General features: G+C 38.9%; 2 protein-coding genes across 2 annotated transcripts; both read left to right on the top strand.

Annotated features, from left to right (window-relative positions):
- The first annotated feature begins 10,208 nt into the window (after window positions 1-10,208).
- Window positions 10,209-11,740, top strand: LOC131333456 (AT-hook motif nuclear-localized protein 17-like). Its single transcript, XM_058367985.1, has one exon. The coding sequence runs from the start codon at window positions 10,307-10,309 to the stop codon at window positions 11,276-11,278; it is 972 nt and encodes a 323-aa protein (XP_058223968.1). The 5' UTR covers window positions 10,209-10,306; the 3' UTR covers window positions 11,279-11,740.
- Window positions 11,741-16,206: 4,466 nt separating this feature from the next.
- Window positions 16,207-17,754, top strand: LOC131333457 (uncharacterized). Its single transcript, XM_058367986.1, has one exon. It carries the CDS (start codon window positions 16,349-16,351, stop codon window positions 17,405-17,407), a length of 1,059 nt encoding a protein of 352 aa, XP_058223969.1. The 5' UTR covers window positions 16,207-16,348; the 3' UTR covers window positions 17,408-17,754.
- Window positions 17,755-23,890: the final 6,136 nt, after the last annotated feature.

Here is a 23,890-nt window from a genome sequence, read left to right on the forward strand (position 1 = left end):
AAACTTGTTTGGTCCAGTTTGTGGCCAAGATCCGGCCAACCCACCTTCTCCTAAATCAAGGGCTAGTATCCTCCCAAATCACAGCCAACCCTCCTTCCCCCCAAATCAAAACCCTCTCTCCCTCAAAACAGTCTGAGACCACCACCACCAAGCTACCAGAGACTACTCGGTATAGTAATTGCCTTCTATTATTTTCTTTTTCCCCATTTTCTTTAGTGCGCTGTGGTGTCAATTCTGTTCTTCATCTGTCCCATGCCAATTGAAGAATAAAATCATTCTTGTAACTTTCCAAAAACAAAAACACTCGAACTTTTTCTTTCTTCTTCGTCTCCGAGAAAAGAAGCGGTGGAGGCGATGGTGTAGACAACGGATCTGTGTTGGAGAGGAGAGAGAAGGCAATGATGAAATGGAGAAGTTGGGTTTTGTTGAGAGAGAAAGAAAGATGGGAGTCGGGGAGAGAGAAGTGGTTAGTGCTGGTGGTGGTCGGTAATATTGGTGGCAACGATCGGTGTGTCCAAAAGGTGGGTTGGCCGGACCTTGGTCACAAACTGAACCAAACAGGTTTGGAGGATCCGAGCCCGAATTAATCGGTGACCCGAAAAAATGAGAGTAAAGGCAAAGCAGGAGCCGTGACCAAAATTGAACAAAGAGTAATAAATGAAGGCAAAAGCTAATAGGTGCTATGTGGCCTCCCATAGTGAGCGCTGCTTTATTGGCACTGTGGCAAGCTCATTATTACAATGTCCATCAGTCTGACAGTGTTTATGGGTTTTAATCAAATTACAAAATTAACCCTTGCACTCCTTTCTTGTATTTTCTAAACTGGAGTCTTCAAGTGAAAGTAAAACAAAAAAAAAAAAAATTAGCGCATGTACATTAGTAGTTAGCAAAAATTGTTCAAAAATTGCTAATAAATATATTTTACATTTTATCTATTTATATTTCTTTCAATACTACACCAATATTCTTTATTTTACCCACTCTCTATTATTATAATTTTAGTTTCTCTCTCTGAAATTAACCATACTTTTTATTATATAAACAGTCTTAAAAAATTAGGGTAGTGATAATGTTAAAATAATTTTTGTTGGTGCCAAAATTTAAGCGCATAAAAGTCTTATATACTGCACATGGTACAAACATTTTTGTGACTAGTGTTTTGGCACCAACAAAAATAATTTTGAAATTAGTATTTCTAAAAAGTTAAAAGTGTTCAAATTTTCAAACTGTTTGAACCGAAGCGAAGATCATACTTATAAGAGCCTCAGAGATAAAAATTAATTGGCTTCCACATCAGGAGTTTGAGTATTGTATGTGTGTTTAAAGGGTTCATTATGACTCTCTCTAGTCAGCAATTGCCTAGGTGAGTTGGTATGTGGAATTATCCTATTGCCTTCCTTCAAAGCAACCAAGTCTTGCCCACCCGTTATGGTTTGGGTGCTTGATCTCTGGTACAGGCTCCTTGGGCACTCTGTTGTAGTGTCACTCTTTAGTGGCGAAACTCTTGGGTCTGCGTCAGTTGAGTTGGTTCCCACATTGGGAGTTTGGATATTTTATGCGTATGTGTGTGTATTTAAAGGGTCCATTATGCCTTTTCCTAATCAACAATTGCTTAGGTGAGTTAGTATATAGAATTACCCTCTTGTCATTCTTCACAGAGATAAAAAAATTAATTATAACCTTTTAAAATAATATAATAAAATATAAAATATACACACCGATTCAAATGGATTAAAAATTTGAACACTTAATTTTTTTGATACTGTTTATATACTAAAGTAATGAATATTTTAATATCAAAAAAACTTCTTTGCGGAAGTTTCCGTAACGTAAGTTTATGAAAGTGAATCACGACCGTTCGGATATTAATAAAAAAATTTCAGGGAAAATTTTACTTTTTTTCGAAAAAATTTCATTAAAATTTGAACCGTCCAAAATCAAAATAGATGAACTGTCCAAAACCAAAATAGATGCGCTTGATTGAACAACTCCTTGAATAAGTTTCTCTCATTTAAGATCCCGAAATGCTACTGGTACATACAATCTGTGCACAGATTTTGTGGTGAGGCCCACCATGGGTCCCACACAAATGATCCGAGCCGTTCATTAAGGGCTTGTTCTTCTAAAAAAGCCATTGGCTTTCCCGCCAAAAATAAGCCAAATAAATCCACATAAAAACAAAAATAAGTCAATAAGCCACTTTTCCGTATTTATTCAAAAAATATTGGATTTCGATCAAAAGTTTTATACTTTTTAGATTCCTCTAGTCATGAAGATGCAATAATCTCCAAAAAAATGAGAATAAGTCAAGTGATATGAAAAAAATTTGAATAAGGACAAAAAATAAGCCACTTTGGCTTATTTGTCCGAACACCTAAATGTAAAACATTTTTTCAAGGGTTTCTATAAAAAATCAGCTCAATCCAATACCTATAGGTGCTTGATCTAATCATCTAACTTTTCATTACCCGAAAATCTGAATGAAAATTTAGATAATTGGATCGAGTACTTATAGATATTAAATTGAGCTGATTTTTTACGAAAACTCTTAAAAAAATATTTTACATTTAATGAACGGCTCGGATCATTTGTGTGAAACCCATGATGAGCCTCACTATAAAATCTGTGCACAGATTGTCTGTACCATTAGCATGGTTCCTCATTTAAGATCTTCCGTGGAGCGCTGTATGTGTCCATCTTTCTCGTGCTTGGGCTATGAAGTTTAAAGTGATTAGGGTTAAATTTGTCATTTTGTAACAAAATAAAGGACAGACAAGACAAGTAATCAATGTTTCAAAAGCAATCTTGGCAGAGAACAGAACCGCAACTTTGGATTGAAATATAATAATAAAATAATAAATTTAACTGGTGCATGTATGCACCCTTTAGCCGGACCGATAAATGAAAGATGAAGTCAAATTTGGTAAGATTAGAAGGGAGAGGCATGAAAAAGGAAAGAGCCAAAAACAGGAGAGCCAAAATAGGAAAGAAAAGACGCCCACGTGGGTGGGCGTGGTTAAGTTTGGTGGCTGGTGATAGATGTAATAAAAATGGGGAATGGAATAAGATAGGAGTGGGACCAAAGTTCATCCGTAACCAAACACCAGATCAAACCAATAGCCCATTTTTTACTCTCTTTTTTTTCCCCACTAAGATTGTATAGATCAGCGGAGGACCGGGGGTTACTGGAGGAGTTAGTAGATCAGTCCACAGGGAATTTCAAATGATATCCACAATCCTGAAACCTTAAACGCCCACGACGGAATTCGAACCCTGACCTCCCACAAAGAAAGAACAAAGAGATGCTAACTGGATTAAAGCTCATCGGCCGGTTTTTACAATGCCAGGGGCAGACATGACCTGACTCTGACAGAAATGGGCCGTCACCACAACCCCGTTAAACTCCCTCTCATTTTCAATCCCATCCAAACCTCATCTCTACCCTCTTTTACTACTCGTTTGGTGGGATGTAAAGTTTTGCGCGGATTAAAAAAAATGGTATATATAACGGCCTATTTGCGGACAGGATATAAGAGGCGGATATATTATCATATCAGATAGTATACCCGAAATAATTATGTTCGGTGTTTACGACCCAGATACTATATCCACCCATTGGCGGATATAATAAGGATAGGAGAGTCTACCCTCTTAATTAAAAAAATGCCGCTGTCCACTTTTAATTATATATCCATCCCAAAACAAACCGAACATATACATATAACTCGACCTTGGTTGTTCGAGTCTCTTTTGTTCAAACTTCGAATCATCAAAAAAAATTTACACGAATCTTAAGCTCGAAGTGAAGAAAAGCAAAAGCAAATTATGAAAAGACTGAAAATGCCACGTCCTAGGATAAGAATTAAGCATCCTTTCTCTTGTTTTACTTTTCCCTTTTTCCGTTTTGGGTTTAAAAAAAAAAAACCAAGTAAAAGAAAAGAGTAAAAAAGAGGAAAACGTGTAGCTAAAACTTGGAACCAAATTCTCCATACACATAAAATAGCAAAGGTTTCCACTGGAAAGATGATTCAGTACGTGCTTAATTCTAAAGAATTACCTCAATTAGAATATTCACATGGTGTTTTTTTAGATTGATTGTATTTTAGGAAAGACGCGAACGCACCTAACATTGATGAATCGGATACGAATTGCGCGATTCATGGGCCTAAAAAAAAACAAAGCGAAATACAACTAAAGAAAATTGATCAAAATATATACAACCAAACAACGAAACAAAAACAAGAAAAGTGTTTAGGACTATTGATTTTCGAAATGCATAAATTTAGAACCACACCCAACTTACGCACCGAATATGCTGATCAGGAAAAAAACTTGCACACCCAATCACACACACTCACTCACATGTTTTGTGGCCTCACAAAACATATGCGGGCCACAAAACAACATTTGAGTTAGGAGGAATTGTGGTGTGTTCAGGATGGAGTTTCTAGTGCTGGAAGGATATTTATACGAAAAATTAAAGGTACACGTGTTCTACGATTAATCATATATAATATCCCATAAAAATAACTTTTTTCATTGGCTAATCCTTTATTAACAATGGTCAAAACAATAACCATTAAAACTAGTGGGAAGTTGGGACTTGAGGGTGACCTGTGCCACCTGGGGCGCCTTCGTAACTCCGCCCTTGTATGTGTGCGGTTGTAAAAATCTCATTCTAGACATGGTATTTGACTGAATTAACTTAATTTTTTTGTTAACGATCTAATTTACATCGTTAGTAGAAAGTTTGATTATTTTGATTTATATTTGACAGTGAAAAATGACATATGCCAAAGAACATGGACCAAATTTAAAACAACTAAAAAGAAAAATAATAATTTGTAACATCTATTTCTTAATTATATACATTATTAACAATTAGATCATTGGGATGGATATTCCAAAGTACAAAAGAAGAAGAAGAAGAAGATCACTTGGATGGATTAGGAGAGAAAAAGAATAGTTTGTGTCGTTAAGGAGCTAAGCAGAACTGTTGTGAGCAAATTCATTACAGAGTGTAATGAGTAATCGCAACCGTTTATCTCAGGAATGGCTGCGCAATTACTCCCTCCACCCTGTAGCGAGTTTGCTAACCACAGCGCCCCGGATCCAGATCAATTTTGTAGTAAAGATTGAGGTACATCAGTAGGTGTACAGCAGCTCCGTACAGATGGGTTTTGCGCCCATCTCGGGTCCCACAAAGATGATCGGAGCCGCTCATTTTGTTCAAAACATATTGTTTACGGTCCCTGTAAAAAATCATCTCAATCCAAAATCGGAAAAGACGTTTACGAATCATCCAACTTTGTTTCAGAATTTAGCCTTCGATCATCTTTACGGGACCCGAGATGGGCGCAAAACCCATTTGTACGAGGCTGCTGTACACCCACTACTGTACCATTAGCAGCTCTCTCGATTTTGGGGTAGAGAAAGTGGAGTGTGAAAAGAACCGGAGGAAGAGAGAGAAAGGGTAGGCTAGGGAGTAGGGCAGCAAGGGAAGAACAACCGAATGGAGGGCAAAAAGGTCCACCCCCCAGCTGAAGAAGTCGTGGCACTAAAGTAAAAACTAATATGGAAATATAATGTGGATGACTTGTTCTATGGACCTATTATTCCTAATTTGGAAAGCCGACGTGTGCGTTTGTTCTGTTCCCTGATGGAAGCCCTTGACTACACTCTCTCGTAGTGTACCAAATAAAGTAACCTAAGATTTTTTTTTGTTTTGTCTTTATTTAAAAGAAATTGCATTTTTTAATTTGTGTTGAACTTTTGTAGATTATTAATTCATCTTGATGAGAAAAATTGAAAAAACAAAAAATTATAAATTTATCCTTTTTTTTTTTTTAAATTTCCCAAATTTAGCATTTTTAGCCCAAAAAGCTGAGCTAAGAGTGCTAAAATTTGGATATTTTCGATAATATTTTGGTAAAATTCATAATTTTTGCTTTTTTCGATTTCTCTTGCCGAGATGAACCAACAAGTGACAAAAGTTTGATGAAACCCCGTTCCGCTTTCTTTCTAAACTTTCTTTTTCAAAAAGAAGGTAATTTCAAATTTAAATATAAAAAAAATGAAAAATAATATTTCAATTTTTTTTGCACTGTTTAAAAGATCTCAATGAGATCTATCAAACAAGATCCATATTGGTAGGAAAATTATTTACGTAAACACATGATTTTTGAGCTTGAACCTTTCTTTTTTAAAAGTTTCTTTTTTTAGAATCTGGAACACCCCTTAAGAAATGCAAAAAAAATTTGAATATGGATAAAACAAAACAAAAACTCGACTTATTTTGGAAAACAAGCTAGAACGTTAGAACCGGCCCTAAACATAGGCCCATGAGGCGACCGCCTGGGCCTCTAGTTTTGTGCCCAATTATTGGATCCCAAAATATTGAATTATGTTAAATATTAATGTTGGTCTAATGTTTTCCAAAGGTAAGATCTACACCCTCGCCCTTAAGCCTTGAGGTTGCTTGTTTCATCCACATAAACCTCAATTTTCAAGCAGATTTTTTGAAGTTGCCAATAAAAAACCGTTCAATCCGATGGCATTGGGAGTCAAACTCGCGATCTAGGACACCGAAAACACGCACAAAGCAATATGCCACCAAGCCGCAAGCCAATCTTACTTCTCTTGTTGCGCAACTAATAATTTATAAGAGAACATGAGAGGTTCCATTTTCATATCCCCGTCTGTAACTTCCAAAATCTCAAAGCCGAACCTGCTGAGAACGTTTGTCACCTAATCCAACACAACACGGCATCCAACTCTTATCAGGCCTGCCGGGTGAGGGAGACTGTTGAGTGAGTGCGACCCATCTTTGACGAGGGCACTCAGGGCAGCCGCGCACATTTGTTCGCCTTTCCGGTGGGCCTGGCATGCTTGATAGATACGGCTTCAATGAGGAACCTACTCCCAAGCATCCATTTTCACATCCAACTTTTCCTGGTGCTGTACGTATTTTTCAACAAAAGCAAGTTGCAAACCAGCCTTGATCAATGCCCAGATTTCAGCCATCATCCTCAACGCTAATACGAAAAAAACACTCCTCACGGTTGATTGGTTTTGAAAACTGCTGCTCCATTTTGAATTGAATAAAGGGCGCTTTGACTTTTTTATTCAATGAACAGACACCGACAGATCATGTAGACAGTAGTGTCTCGTTAATACGTAAGCCGAGCTTTGATTTCTTCATTTTGAAGAACGTTTCTCGTCAAAGGATGTGAGCTTCGAATTATTGTTTTGACTTGTCTTCGATCCATAGGTGCTAAAAGTACCGTTTGTTTGGACGTAAAATGTTTTCCGGTAAAATATTTTAGTACCTGTTGTGTAAAAAATAAGGAATACATTTTACATGTAAAATATTTTCAATTAATTGGATGGAAATTATTTACCCTTAAATCTTCCGTAAGTTATTTTCTTAAATGAACCCGTTGTCTTTTACTACAATTCTCACTGCTCAGTTGTCTCGATCGTCAGTCCTTGACCTACGTTCAATTTTAATATTATCAGATCTCTTCACCGTTTTAAGCCTCCCCTCCTTTCTTTACACTATTTTGTCAATTTCTGAAAATATTTTTCAAGTGCCAACCAAACACTGAAAAATAAAAATTTGAAATTTATTTTCGGAAAAAATTATTTTACATCGAAACAAATGGAGCCTAAAAGTCAAGTTGTTTCTCAAATGTGCTTCAAAAAAAAATTTAGTTATTTCCCAAAATCTGGGTCTTTTTTTGTTGGAAAATAATTGCTTGCCTTTGTTCTTTTCCCATCTGTCAGAAAAATATTTTCCTCCATGCACGGTTCTCAATAACTTTCGCTATCATTTTTTTCCGCTCATTATCACTGATTACATCAAAAATAATTTTCTAAAATGGCATTTTGTTTTTGACTGATTATTTTGGGAAACTATATGGCCTGAGATCCTCTGTGCCTTTTCTCTGTCCCCATCCTCTAGCTGTTGCAAACTCCCTCATTCTTCAACACGTGTACACACCAAATCTCAGCCGTTGAATCAAATTCATTCTCTCTCCTCTTTCCTTCTCCGGTGAAAGTCACTCCCCTTCTCCGCTTAGCCACTGGCAACTAATCCATCGCCAGCACCACCATTCTCACCTAGGTCGAACAAAAATGACTAAAAAGACAATGACGATACTTATCCAAACACACCCTCGATCCTAGGGTAATAAATGAACAGAGCCGTTCATGAACTGTTTGTTTCGATAAAACCTCGGTCAAGTTTAATTCATCTACTAAACGAACTGAATTTGAAACTCAATTTTAAGCTCATTTCATAAATGAACCGAACTTGAACTTAACAGTTTTCGGCTTGGTTAGACTCACAAACTTGGGGTTAAATTGTAGTTAATTATACATTGGGATTTATTGATAAATATTATACATTTTAGGGGTATATTTAGTTTAACAATTTTCCTTTCCCCCAACTAGGGAAAATGACGGCTCAGTCTGCTCAGAACGTGTTTTGATAATTAATACCTGTCAAAGATATGCTGAGAACATTTGTTAATGCTGAAAATGTTTTTGGCAGGTATTAATTATATATCAAAACACATCCATGGCCGTCATTCCCCCCCCCCCCCCCCCCAAACTAATATGATCGTAGTACTATAGGACTTCAGGTTGGTGTTGTGCAATGAGGTGCACAGCACCATGCTGCGCACTTCCGAATCGTCGGATCGTACATCATATATCATTGATAACAATTGGTCATGATCTTGGTGCGTTTTCTCCTCCTTTTTTTTTTTTTTGTCATATAGTAGTATTAAGGAATACTGATGTGGTATTTGAACAAAAATTACTAACAAACTGAATTCCAGCCTAAATTTGACTCGATCGATTAGAGTCGTTAGAGTTTAACAAGCCCTGACAAGCCGAGTCCGAGAAAATCGAATTTGAGCCTAAAGTCGGCTCGATTTGACTCGTTTGAGTTCAACAAGCTCTAACTTGCCAAGCCCGAGCTTTGAAATTATATTATGAGCAAATCCCGAGCCCGACTTACACTTAAACGAAGTGATCCTGGATCTAACAGGGTTCGGCGCAATTCGACTCGTTTACGCTTCTAGTCGGTCCTTCATTTCTTATTTCAAATTCTAATTTTCTGGGCTCATTTTTCAAATTCAAATTCTAATACCGGGACTCTATCTACGGAGATGAAAGATTCTAACAGACGAAAGTGGGACGAGTATGGTTTATTCACGGAGGCTCTGTGAATTTTTTATTGGCGGAGCCGCGCAATTTCTGCCGTCCATTTCTGTTTTACACGGTCCGATTTTAAATGAAAATTTTTCGACGAAGAGTTTGGAAAAAAATTTTTTAACATTCGAACCGTCCAAAATATTCTTGGACGGTTGCAATTCACCTCCATAAACAACTGTTGACGCGGGAATCTCAGTTAAAAGATTTTCTCAAGTGGGACTTGTATGCATGCGTTGTATGGATAGGTAGTGAGAGAAAGATGCACATGCCTCCCCCATAACCCAAAATGGAAAATCATCATGGAGTCATTGTCAATCTAACTCGGTCGGGAGCTACTTGTGCTAGTAGTACTAACTAAAGGCAAAATCAATCTCTCTCTCTCTCTCTCTCTCTCTAAAGGCAAAATCAATCTCTCTCTCTCTCTCTCTCTCTCTCTCTCTCTCTCTGTGAACTAACTAAAGGCAAAATCAATCTCTCTTCATGTCATGTCCGGTGGAGCCTCTTTCCTACCTCTCAGGCGGTGCTAACCGCTAGTCTTTTACTTGGTTTCCAAGTTCACCCACCTGTGTCCCCCTCACCCCACCCTTTAATAGTCTTTAAAAATCACCAGCACTTCCGCACTCACTCCTTGCATTTCGCTAGCTCTTTCATAGATTTTTTTTGTATTTCAAATGTAATGTAAAAACGCTTTCATACTCGCGGTTGGCTTCACCCCCATCTCAACTCGGCACTCAACCTCTCCCTCCCTCTCTCTAACCACCACGTAGCGGTATCCGTTGACAATCACAACGGTCCAAACGTATTTTAAACGGTCCCGATTTATTTCCTATCTCTCCCCTCACTCCACCACTCTCTGTCCTATTTTTCTCTTTCTAAAATCTGAATTATCCAAAACATATTTGAATTGCTTGGATCATCAATTAGGTACGATGTGTGTGGTACCCTTCCGGAACCCAAAAACTTCTCCTCCTTTATATAACTAATCCAAAACCAATCCCAGTCACATGAATCCCAAAGCCGGCCATAGAAATCAATCAAACCATATAGACCTAGAGAGAGAGAGAGAGAGAGAGAGAGAGAGATCATGAAAGGCAAACATTGGGAGGGAAAGGATCATCACGCAAACACCCTGTTTGCCAACATGCGTCAAAACCCTAATTTCCAGCACCACAACCACCACCAACCACCACAACATCAACCTCTCAATCCCCACCATCACCACCACCTCAATCTCCACCACTTCCAAGCCTCCAAAGAACAAGAAGAACAAACCGACACCCACACCACCACCACAACAACTACCAAAGACCCACCAACCGCCGCCGCCAGCGATGGCGCCACAATCGAAATCCCCCGCCGCCCCCGCGGCCGCCCGCCCGGCTCCAAAAACAAACCCAAACCACCCCTCATCATAACCTGCCTCCAACCCGAACCGAACGCCATGAACCCTTACATCCTCGAAGTCCCCACCGGCCTGGACCTAATCCACTCCATCACTCAATTCTCCAAGAAACGCAACACGGCAATCCGCGTCCTCTCGGCCACCGGCGCCGTCTCCAACGTCACCCTCCGTCAGCCCGCCGTCGTCTCCGCCGCCGTCACCTTCCACGGCCGCTTCGACTTGCTCTCCCTGTCCGCCACCGTTTTCCCCTCGCCGCCGCCGACGTCGTTTTCACGGGGTAATATTCACGAGTTCTGTATCACGTTGGGGGGCCCGGGAGGGCAGGTGGTCGGGGGGACGGTGGTGGGGCCTTTGTACGCGGCGGCGACGGTTTATGTGGTTGCGGCGTCGTTTAATAACCCGTCGTTTCACCGGCTACCGGTGGAAGAGGAGGAGGGGGAATTGAAGAGTTGTGGGGATGGGGAGGATAATGAGGGGAGGTCGTCGCCGCCGGTGGGGCACGGCGGCAGAGACGGTGGTCATGCGGTGGCTGCGGCGGCGGGGGAAAGTTGTGGTGCGGTGTCGTTTTATGGCGGGGGTCAGTTGGGTTCGGATCAGGTGATATGGGCACCTGCTGCTAGAGTACCACTACCTCCGCCTCCACCTCCCTACTGATTGAATATTTCTCTCTCCTTAAGTTGATTGAATATTTCTCTCTCTTAATTTTCTAGTGTTTAAGCCCTTCGATGATCAAGTTGTTTTGGTTTAATTAGGTTTGTTTCTTCTAACTTCAACAGCAATTCATGTAAAATGCACCACAAAACCCTAGAGGTTTGCCCGATCGAGTGGGCATGATACAGCAACTAAAGGGTTTGCTCTTCAAACCTGCAAAATCGAATTTGACGGAAGCTGTACGAAGCAAGCCTCAGCACCACTGAAAGTTTGCGCGGTAATTAATTTCAGGATCACAAAATTAGTTGAGATATAAGGAAACGAGCTCGCGCGGACTCCCGATTGTCAGAAGAAAATGTAAAATGCTCCCCGAAGTAGTTAGGTTCATGTTCATACGGTAGTTTCTCATCGGAGTTCAAATCTCTGTAATTGTTTTCTTCATACTAAACATACTCATTGTGATCATACCACGCTTTGACATTTTAGTTTCGGTCCCGATATATATGTGATATATATGTGGTGAGATTTTTTTTGACAATTATGTGGTTACTTAATTTGGACAACATTTCTTTCTTTTTTTTTGAAACAACAAAAATATTATTAAGGGTAAACTCGACAATGGGTACATCGAGGGAAAAGAAAGCAGGAAAAGAAGAGGGGAAAGAAAGAAAGAGGGCCCGGGAGGGACTTCCAACAAGAAGTTGAGAAGAGACAAACTCCAAAGTATCGATACCAAATATAGCAAAAATCTTCTAGTCAAAAAACAATTAAACCAGCCTTCCTTCCGTGAATATGCATCCTCACCAAAGCCTTCCATTTTAAAGAACATTCAGTAGGGTAAGCAAAGGAGGATTGAGTGGAAAATAAGCCAGAACCAGCAAAACCTCTTTGACAGAAGAAAAAAAAAACCATAAGCAACCATCAGCATCAGCATCCATTGTAATCTCAGAGTAGGCAACAGATTTCCAGTATCCCAACTCTTTAGCCCTCCAATAGATGGAGTTGGAAGATTGACCTGCATACCAATCCATCCATTTTAAGGAGCAGCCAGTAGGCAGGCTGAAAGGTAAGCAAAATTCTTCGACTGAAATATCCATTAAAAACATAACAGAAACATCCTCATCAATCGACCTCATATGTATCCAAATATCCAAATCCTCAGAAATCAACATCCAACATCAACTGGTGGATAAACTCAGAAGCCATATAAATTAATCATCACACATTGTTGAGAAAAATGGATCGAAACACAAATATAAACATGCATTTTAATCTCAGAGTCAGCTTCAAGTCTCCAATATCCGAACTCTTAGCTAGCCCTCCAATATTTGGACAACATTTCTTGATGGATAAGCATATATATCTTCATTTTGTATTCTGAATAAATCCTTGTAAAGTACTCCCTCTGTCTCTAAATAAATGTCCGGACTGAAAATCTAGGTCTTTTAAAAAAATGCATTTTATTCGTTAAAAATTTCAATTTTTTTAATGCAAGTTGTGAAAAAAAAAAGTTGAAAATTTTTAACTAAAAAAATGCATCTTTTTAAAGACCTAAATTTGCAGACCAGATATTTATTTAGGAACAGAATGAGTATACATTGTTGTGTTCGTGTCTTGTTACATTTCTAATCACTAAAAACATGTAAAAATCATGCAGATGAACGGAGGATATATTCATTTTGCAAGAAAAGTTAGCATGATATTCTTTTAGGGTGTATTCCACTAACTAAAACAAGTACTACTTATTTTTATTTATTTTTAAATTAAAAATAATAATATTATGAGAGAATGACATATCTTGTATAATAAAAAATAAATATTTAAAAAATAAAAATATTAGCGGAATAAGACCTTTTGGGAATATAGAGAAGTAGTGGTGGTGGGGTTGAGAATTGGGGATGGGGGTATTTTGGCGTTTTGTGTTTGCTTTGAGTTTTGGAGCATTTTGACCCCAATCTTCTGAAAGCTGAATTCTGCAACTCTGCTCCAACAACTGGACGAAGGGAAGGATAGTGCACAATTTGTGATTCCCCACATCACAGTGGACCAAATTTCTGGGACTTTGGGTTGGTGTTATGCAGTGAGATTCGTGCTGCGTACTTTTAAGCCGTCGGATTATGCATCTGACGGCTCGAATCTCATCTTGATAACTAACGATCAAGAGTCATCCGACGGCTCGAAGGTACGCAACACGATGCTGCGCACACCATTATACAGCACCATCTCCCATTCGAAATTTCTGAGAGGATAGAGCAAGTAATCAGTTTCTTCTTTACTATGTAATATAAAAATTCACCTTGTGGTCCCATGTGACGTGAAATAGGATTTCTTACCATCGCATTTGACCATTCGAGTCTTTCGTTTTATAAGTCTTGACGTGTTTTATCATCCTTGATATAAATTAGGTCGATTGGTCGTTGAAAAAGGCTTTGTCGAATTGTATGTGTCTTAAGAGAAACAAACGGGAAGGACAAATGCCGATGCTTGTATGTGTTAGTTCATTGAATTGTATGTGCCGTCCGTCTCTCTCTTCAGAAATATATCTAGTTCACACAAATAGCGATGTTTGGATTCACCTAGTTTTTAGGCGAGATGATAAATGCATGAGGTTTTGTAAAATGAACGGACTCAACTTATCAACTAACATTGCATGGAGCCCTATTTTGTTTTTCATGAGGAAGCACGTGGGAATCATCACATGACAAGATTTTGATTCGGAAGCAATCCTCATTAAAGTGTTACTTGTTTATTATTCACCCACTACAGTAACCGAACATAACCGCTCTGGCTGATAAGTACAAAATATTGACACATAGAAGCTTCAACATCATTTGCAGTAAGTTAATTAATGGATCGCAATTGAGTATTATTATTATTATTATTATTATTATTATATCTTTTTGTGTATGAAATTAGAGTGTGCTAGTTGATTGGCAAATGAAAGCGCCGCATAGATTAGATTTTTTTGAAGGATTTAGTTCTACGAGACTATCCAGTAGTACTGGGATTTAGTATATCATAGGAAGATCTTTTATACCGACCGAATTCAAAATAGGATTTCCTGATCCAATCAAGAATTCTTTTCTTTATCATTCTGTTCCATTCTAGTATTTTATTTCTATAACTTACCCTTTCCCTTCCATGTATCGTTATCAGATAAAGTATTTTCTGACCATCGTTCGACTTCTATTATTTACAAACCCAAATAAACAATAGAAGTGAGTGAAAGGAAAAAAGAAGACCCCTTTCTGTAGTAAAGGGTACACACCTCCGTAGCAGTTTCAGTAATCACGATTGCGATTCTTACTTGTCCAATAAAAAGGAAAGGGAAAAAGAAAGAAGTTAAAATACGTTTTTTTTAAGCCAATATTGGGCTTAAATTTAAAAGATAGAAACGTGGAAGAAAGTTGTGGGCCCCTAATATTGGGCTTGCAAATGGCTCCAATTAAAAATAGGGATAGTGAATAGGCCAGACCTTCTCAAGATTCCAGGGGAAAATGACGGCCCATGACGTATTTTGATGATTAATACCCGTCAAGAATATTTTTAGCATTAAAAAATATTCTCAGCATATTCTTGATAGATATTAATTGTCAAAACACTTCCTTGGCCGTCATTTTTCCAAATTCCAGGATTGGTCGGCCGACAATCATTAACCCAAAGGCCCATTTTGGAGGCTGGCAATGGGCCATGAATGATGGAGTGGTCTCCCAACCCAGTCCAGTAAGCGAACCAAAAGGACGTTGTAAACCCATTTCTAATTGATCTATAAATTTTGAGTCGAATGTTTTAATTTATATAATGGTCAAATAAAAATTCATTAAGTAGAGAAGAAAGAAAAAAAAGAATTAGGAACTCTGTCTCTATCACTCTTTGTATGTCCCATTTCTTGCGAGTATAAAGAGAACATGCGGTATGACCATCTAATTAAAACACGTGTGTACTCACAAATCACAAGAGAATCCATTTTGAATGCATGACAATTAGTATGGCACGGATCGATTTTGATATGCTTGTTATTTACTGGGGCCAACCCTCATGTGAAATTTAGGGACCTTGTAGTACGTCGAGCTTTAATGTTATAGTGCACCTTGATGAGGAACTCAAGCCTATCATTACATTTGGAGACCTTGTCTGTTTGGTAGATTTGATTCATTTGAAGTAGTTAATTACATGAAACAAAGTTTCCAAATTCACCTAAAACCATTATAAATTACTCCCAAAATATAAGCAATTGGAAAATTGCACAAACTTAAAAAATAAAAAAAGAGTGATTTTCACACTACCTTTTTTTGTATTTTCACATTCCCTTTTTATTTTTTAGTGCTAAAAGTGTATATATATTTTTCATTATTACAAGACTAAAAAGGAAGTGTTGATATAGTATAAAAAAATGGAGTTCAAAATTTATTGTCAAGAAATAAAAATAAAAAATAGAGACGGAGATGGTAGCTGGTACCTGCCTCGTGCTTATGCCAGCTCAACTCTTTTGGAATTACTGTGTATTGTTTATACTCCATTCTTGATTGAGTTGGAGCTCAAACTCACTACAAGTAGTACTGTAGTAGTACAAGTTACGAACAAGTCTGAACTGAAGACTCTGAACACACGAAACTGGATTCGGGCGGAGTCGGAACTTTGGTGCACTGGTGGTTTGCGTAGGAGATGTGCCTAAAAAAATACCCCGTAAGATGCCCTTCAGTACTCCGTCAATTTCCGAATCATCCGTGCGGAACGCAAAGTGAGTCTCGCATGCCCTTCAGTACCCCGTCAATTTCCACCTCATCGGTACCAATAGCACGGTTCATATCCAATCAAATTGATTTTTTTTCAAGAATTTTTAAAATATTACTATTTAAACAAAATAAATTATTCGAATCATTTCGTAGAACTCAGAAGAAGAAAAAAAAAAAAACATAGAGTATGTGCAAAATCTGAGTAAAAGAGTCTGTGTCAACAGACTTTTTGCACCCACATCGAGTCCACAGTTTTTCTCTCTCTGTCCCAAATTCAGACACAAATCCTCCAACGAAAAACATTTCTCAAAGTCTCTCTCAAACCCCCAAAATCAAAATGGAGCCAAACCCCAGCCGAGCCGAAGCCGACCGCCTCCTGGGCATCGCCGAGAAGCTCCTCCAGGCCAAGGACTTCAACGGATCCCGAGACTTCGCCGTCCTCGCCCAGGAGACCGACCCCTTGCTCGACGGCCCCGACCAGATCCTCGCCGTCGTCGACGTCCTCATCGCCTCCCAGAAGCGCATCAACAACCACCCCGACTACTACTCCCTCCTCCAGGTCGACCACCGCCACCGCTCCGACCTCGACCTCGTCAAGAAGCACTACCGCCGCCTCGCCTTCCTCCTCCACCCCGACAAGAACCGCTTCGCCTTCTCCGACGCCGCCTTCCGCCTCGTCGCCGAGGCCTGGGCCGTCCTCTCCGACTCCGTCAAGAAGCTCAGCTTCGACAACGAGCTCAATTTCTACTCCAAGGTCGATCTCGTCCCCACCACCACCGTCATGAAGAACAATGTCAATCAAACTACCCCCTCCTCCTCCTCCGCGGCCGCTGCAGCGGCGCGCAGGGATCATCAAGATCCGATGCAGCAGAATAAGTTGCCCGTGCGCAGGAGCTCCCCCTGGGCCGCGGCTCCTGCGCCTGAGAGGGGGAGCAGTTCCGGTGGAGGCGGAGGCGGAGGAGGTGGAGGTAGTAATAATACTAGCGATAATAGTAATAATTTCTGGACGGCGTGTCCGTACTGTTATAATCTGTACGAGTACCCTAGGGTTTTTGTGGACTGCTGTTTGAGGTGTCAGAACTGCGACAGGGCGTTTCACGCCGCCTCGATCGCGGAGTTGCCGCCCATTGTGCCGGGGAAGGAGGCCTACCATTGCTGTTGGGGGTTCTTTCCCATGGGGTTTACCGTTGTGAATGGGGTGGAGGATGGTGGTGGTGGTGGTGGTGGGAAGATGAAGGCGGCCGCGGCGAAGGCGGTTCCTAATTGGACTCCTGCACCCGCGGCCGCACCTCCTCCACCACCCCCACCAGCGCCAGTGGTGCCGGAGGTTTTGGTGAATGCTACTCCCGCGGCGGGTGCTAAGAAGAGGGGGAGGCCTAAGAGAAATGTGGTCTAGGGTTCGAGGGATTGGTGATTCAGTTACTGTGGAGGGTTGAGGAAAATGTGCTCTAGGGTTTTGCGGATCAGTGATTCAGTTAATGTGGAGTGGGGTTTGGTTTCAGAACTGGCTCAAATCCAAATTGTTAGAAGTTTAGGAGGCTGAAGCTGCTCAAATTGGTAAGTTCGTATCATAGGTTCTTGTAGATGTTGTTGCTGTTGTTGTTTGTAGAATTTTAGACATTTTCTGTGGCTTATTTTGTTTTTGCTGAATTGTCTCAACTTTGTAATCTATATTGGAGAAGAATGTGAAGCTGGCCGATGAAATTGGGCTGTATTTTGTTGAATGGAAATTGGCTTAACAAATCGAGAATGACTCAAATCCTTTCATCGGATACGCAATGCACATGTAATCCACATGTTTTATTTTAAATAAAGGCGGGTTATTTTGGGAGTCTTGATTTGGTCATGGTGTAGAATAATGGTGATACAGAACATCTCATTGCTATCAGCTGATAAGTAATTGCACTGATACGGAACGGTGCTGGCAACGGTTGATAGTCAACTTACACTTGGCGACAAGGTCTGCCAAACAGCTTTTCTCTCCCTTTGCTTCCTTTGTCAGACCAACTGCATTCTTCAACCGTAGGTCATTTGTATCTTTGCGAGGTTATTCCCCTTCTCGATGTCAAAAAGCTTCAGATTTTCAGCGACTGCATTATTGTCATGGTAATTGCATCAACGTAGGAATAGATAATAACATTCGCTTTCTTAATTGCATAAATTATGTATTCTAGTACTATTTTTGGTTTGTATTAGATAGTGAGATTCTCTTTCCCTATGAAAATATCAGTATTTATTGCCTTAAAACATTACTTTTGTATAAGTCTTACTTACAAAACTACTTGTAAGAGTCAAGTAATGGTTAGAAATCTTTTGAAAGCATCCAATTTGTCATAAATAAGGTTATAAACATGTGTATCAATGGGATTTCTTAGCATTTGTGAGTGCTTGGAAAAAATTCACTGAGTGTAGTGTCTGATTTCCATTAAAACATTGACGGACACTCCCGATATCTGTTAGTCACCACCGCGGCCGTTACATCGATTGAAACCGGTTTTATCTCTCTGCCTTTCCCCTTCCTCTTCCGCTTTTTCCTTCCAAACCGAGCCTTATGTCGCAATCAATTGGGGTCGGCTACATGAATCATTTTTCTCCATTAAGCTCTGTCAAGAGCCACTTGTTCACTCAAACCCTTTAGACTCATACCTTTGCGCACAACAGCATCTAATGTCAATTTAGATCTTCCTCTTCCGCTTTTTCCTTCCAGTAATAAGAAACAACCTGTTATAAAATTTCATAAACAAATGAAAGGTCTGTCATATTTTTTATTTCCTTTTTTGTTAGGAGAATGATGCAATTCTCGCCTACTTTCCTATGGTAAGCTTTCCTTGATGAAAGTTTTTTCTTCCAAAATCATCTTAAATGGTTATGTTAGCTAAGTCGTAAACGGGAATGTCTTAATAGTTACAACAAATTAGATTATTTGTTTATACTTTTCAATTCCAACGTAGGTTTTCATATTTAGACTTTACATTGCGTTACCTAAGTTACTTTTATGGAACAATCCATTATAATCACTTCCAAGTACATGGCACGGGATTCCGCTCGTGGTACCTAAATCGGGTGAAATTATTGGAAGAATAATGATTGGGGATGTTGACTTCCATTGGGAAAGGGAGTATGATGAGTAACGAAAACCCAACTTATTAGAACTTAGGACACTGAATTAGCTCAAGTTGGCGAGTTCATTGCTGGTGTAGCTGTTGTTATTTGCAGAATTTGGACCTTTTTTGGATCTTATTTTGTTTTAGCAGACTGTTTCATCGTGGATAATTTTGAGTCTACTTTGGTCAAGAATGTGAAGTTGGCCAATGAATTGGGCTGTATTTTGTGGAAGCAGTGAATGCTATTGTGCTTCTATAAGCATCACAAATTCCTTCATCAAATGCAAATTTGATTGAAGGGCTAAAAACAAGCTCCCATCCTTTCGTCGAAGTTGAACAATATGAGGGAGAACCAAATCCTTTGTTGAGTTCCCAATGGTACTTAAATCTCACCACAACTCGAAAGAGCAAAGATTGAGGTGTTTTTCCTATTGGTAAAAGGTTGAAAAGGTGGGTTTGATTGGTTGCTCAAACCCAAAACTTACTCGTTAGAGTCTATGTAGCACCAACACTTAAGAGGAGCAACATCCCGGTGTCGGACAAGGACACGCTTTGGACACATGTTTGACACTTAAATCTCAAAGTGTGTTTTTTTTTTTTTTATACAATATTTGGGGGTTGGACACTCTCTGACACTTTTAAGGACACTTTGGGGACAATCATTGAAGTGTCCCTAAAGTGTCGCGTTGGTGTCCTTAAAGTGTTGGGAGGGTGTCCAACCCCCCAATATTGGGAAAAAAATCAAGACACTTTTAGATTAAGTGTCGGACACTAGTATGTTGCTCCCGGCGAAGTGTCGGTGCTACGTAGTATATATATCAACATACACGCGTATATATAAACATGTATAGATACCTTGACGTGTCCCCCATATTTTAAATAATTCGCGTGTCGGTGTCATGTCCCGTGTCTGTGTCAGTGCTACATAGGTTAGAGTATTACTAGAAGTTTGGAGATCGAAGTTGCTCCATTGGGATGTTCATATGTAGCGTAGTAGTTCTTTCTGTGCCATTTAGAATATTTTATGGTTTTATTATGTTTAAACTGACTATATATCATAGATGGTTTGCTATGTATGTTATACGAGAATTGGATGCTTGCTGATGAATCAAGCTATATATACTTTTACTGGGCTTCTGTTATTGAGTTCTTTGATCTCTATGGAGAGTAATTTGTATGTTCTATTATATATCTCTGAATCCAGAGCGAGTCGTTACATTTTTTCGTATCATCCTGAATTGCTTATTTTCCATTGGACTATGAATAAAGGAGGGCTGCAATTTACCCCGTGTTGTGCAGGTGGTCTATATGTGTTAGAAAATTGTGGTTATTTTATATCCGAATTTCAGCGGTTTCAGTTTTTTTTTTTTTTGCTAATGAAAAGGGAATGGAGGGGGCCGACCAGGCACGGCGACCTGCTCCAACCACCTTATTTTTCAGCTGTTTCTGTTTACCTTTGCTTCGCATTGATCATTCGCTTACGACTGTATTCCTGTGAGAACTTACTGATATGTTTGGGACAAGTGGAGGGTAAGAACGGGAATTGAACTGTATTTTGTTGAATTGCTTATATTATCCATGCGTGAGCCCTAAATTTTCGAGTTTCATGCTGTCACCAGCGGCCACCACCGGCCAATTCCAATGGATCCGGATACTATGAGGATATTTTTAATTTCTGTTGGGAGAAAAATATGCTAAATTTATGTGGCTAATTGTGTGCATCAACTAGATTTAACATGGTTTTTCTTTCTTTCAAAACGACACCATTTCATTTTGAGAAAGGTTTGTCTTGTCGATCACCGTTGGATCTCTTCACTAATGCGTTGGTAATTCCGTATTAAAACCCTCACAGAGGATCTGGATATGCCCTTTTTTATATCAACAATTCAGCAGTTTCTCATGAGCTTTGTTTCAAGTTGACATGCTTTTGAGCTTTCTCAATTTCCCGACTCTTACCAGACTCAACTGCATTGTTATTATTTTGTTCAGCTGATTGAATAGGTCATTCATGTATGAAAAAATCTACAGCATATTTTAAACATATTCGTCGACCAATTATTCACAGAAGATGTGATTTGGTCATCCATATATCAAATTAGTCTACGTTTTCATGAACTATTCGATCAGTGGGCAAATCAAAGAACAATCAACGTTGCAGATCTGATTGTATTTCTCCAGGAACTCATTGAATTCTGGTTCTCTCTGACATGTTCATCTTCTTGTTGATTTGGTCTGTGCAATAATTCTTGTTTAGTTATCAGTAATAAAAACAATTTCATTCATCACAAGGGGAAAAAAAAGGTAAATACCAAAATTACCCTTGAAGTTTTAAAAAATTAGAGATTGTCCCCTCGCGGTTGAGAAATTATCAAAAATAGCCTCTGTCGCATAACAAATTACTCACTTGGCACGACAAGGGGGTATTTTTACGAATATCCGACGAAATTTGTTTAACATCATCAAATCTTAATTACAACAGACCAAAATAACTATTTGTAGCCCGCGAAAGGCTATTTTAACACTTGTACAACCTTTCACAAGCTACAGAAGAACAATGTGATCCATTGTGATTAGGATGTAATGGTGTCAGACAGATTCCGTCGAATTTTCTAGTGGCTAAATCACGACAAGGGGGTAATTTGGATGCAACAGGGAGTAATCTGTAATTCCTCTAACGTGAGAGGGAAATCTTTACTTTGTAGAAACCTCGGGGGTGATTTTGGTACTTTACCCTAAAAATATAAAATGGAATGATCTCATGGTATAATTAATTGTGATACAATATTTGTAAATTCTAAACTTAGAGATTCTCATGCCAAGAAGACATGGTTGCTGCTGCTTTCTATTTTAGGAAGAATAAGAAATTTATAGATGATAAAACAATTTACACAGGGGATTACAACCCAAAAAACCAAAAATAGAAATAAAGCTACATTGTTACAGAAGTTTCAGCACTAGCTCTATTCAAAAAGGGTATATCCCCGTTGAGCAAGACAATGGGCCTGATGGGTATTCTGGGAAAACCTGCAGAATGATAGCATGGAAATATCTTGACCACGGTTGCGCAACAAATATCGTCTGCAAAGCTGGACTCCTCCTTGCTATCTGCATTAATTTAAACAAACATAATAAATATGTGCAACATTGTAATTGTAACGACCCGATTTTTAGGAACGTTAATTTAATAAATTTTTCACATTTATTAAATAGAAAGAAACATAAAGTCATTACAAGCCAAATTATCCCTAAATTCGTGTTACACTTATTTAAATAGATAAGGGAGGGGTACTAGGGTAACTTCTACTCTTCTGGACGTCCGTCTCCTTCTGCATTATTCTGCTCAGTACTGAACTCCTCCAAATTATAAAATTCCTCATGTTCGTCTCTAAACTCTGGCATAAGATGACAGAGTCACAAAGTAACACCGTGAGCAATTAAGCCCAACAGCTAACTCTTATCCCTATGTCTCATACACTAACAAAAATAACACATAACAATTTGTCAAAAACAAAATTTAGCATCACAAAAATAATCAAAGGTGTCGGTGTCTTTCAGAGTTATCGCAGCGTATCATAAACTGTGTCATCATTTTTCAAGTATCGATTCCACTTTCCATTTTATTCTCTCGAGCATTGGTTCCGCTGACCATCTTTCAGGACCTACCGGGCTCCCATGCTAAGTTCAGATTTTGCCACCCAAAAGCACTGATTCCGCTGACCATCTCTTTCAAGACCTGCCGGGTTCTCAGTCTTTAATCATTTCCCATTTCATAACGCATACAGGGCACTAGTTCCGCTGACCATTCTTTCAGGACCTACCGGGCTCCTAGGCAACACACACACACACCCGAGCCATGATTCCGCCGACCATTCTTTCAGGACCTACTGGGCTCTCATGCTCACACACGCACACTTGAGCCATGATTCTGCTGACCATCTTCCATGGACCTACCGAGTTCTCATGCTCACACAATCATTAATCTTTTCCACATTTCATTTCTCGTTTCTCGTGTTTCGTAGACATGCATCATTTTCTCGCGCTCACATTAATCTTTCAAAGTTTGCTACAATTATGCGATAATAATAAATCACTAATTTCACGCATTTCTATTTTTGACAACATTAAAAATTATAACATCACAACTTATCGACAAACATGCAATTAATTAAGCATTACAACGATAAAATCAACTTCTCAACTTAAACAATTTAATCATGTGATATCATAAAAATAATAAATAAATAGTTAAACATATAGCACATCAACATTATACTTAGGTGAGTAGATAAGAGATTTCTACCGTTCTTTTTGGCGGTAGAGCTGCTACGAAGTACGTTGGGTGAAATCGTGGGCGGAGTAACGTCGTTTCGGCTTGATCGAAGAATAAAAAGAGAATAGTTTTTTTTTTTCCTTCTTTCCCTCTTTTCTTTCTCTCCTTCTATTCTCTCCTTCTATTCTACTTACTTGGTGATGTGTGTGGTGTGTGGAATGGAGGAGAGGGGTGAAGCCTATTTATACCCATGAAAGAAGAATCTAGAAAATCATAACCATATCTTATAAAATCTAATAATATCTAAATCAAATCTAATAATATTCAAATCAAATCTAAGAAAATCCAACTATATCTAATAATATCTAATCAAATCTTATAAAATCTTATAATATCCAATAAAATCTATATAATATCTAACAAAATCTTTGTAATATCTAATAGAATCCAATCAAATCTTAATATATCTAAGTATATCTTAGGATATCCAATCAAATCTTATCTT

The sequence above is a fragment of the Rhododendron vialii genome, chromosome 7a (assembly GCF_030253575.1).
Source record: "Rhododendron vialii isolate Sample 1 chromosome 7a, ASM3025357v1".
NCBI lineage: Eukaryota > Viridiplantae > Streptophyta > Magnoliopsida > Ericales > Ericaceae > Rhododendron > Rhododendron vialii.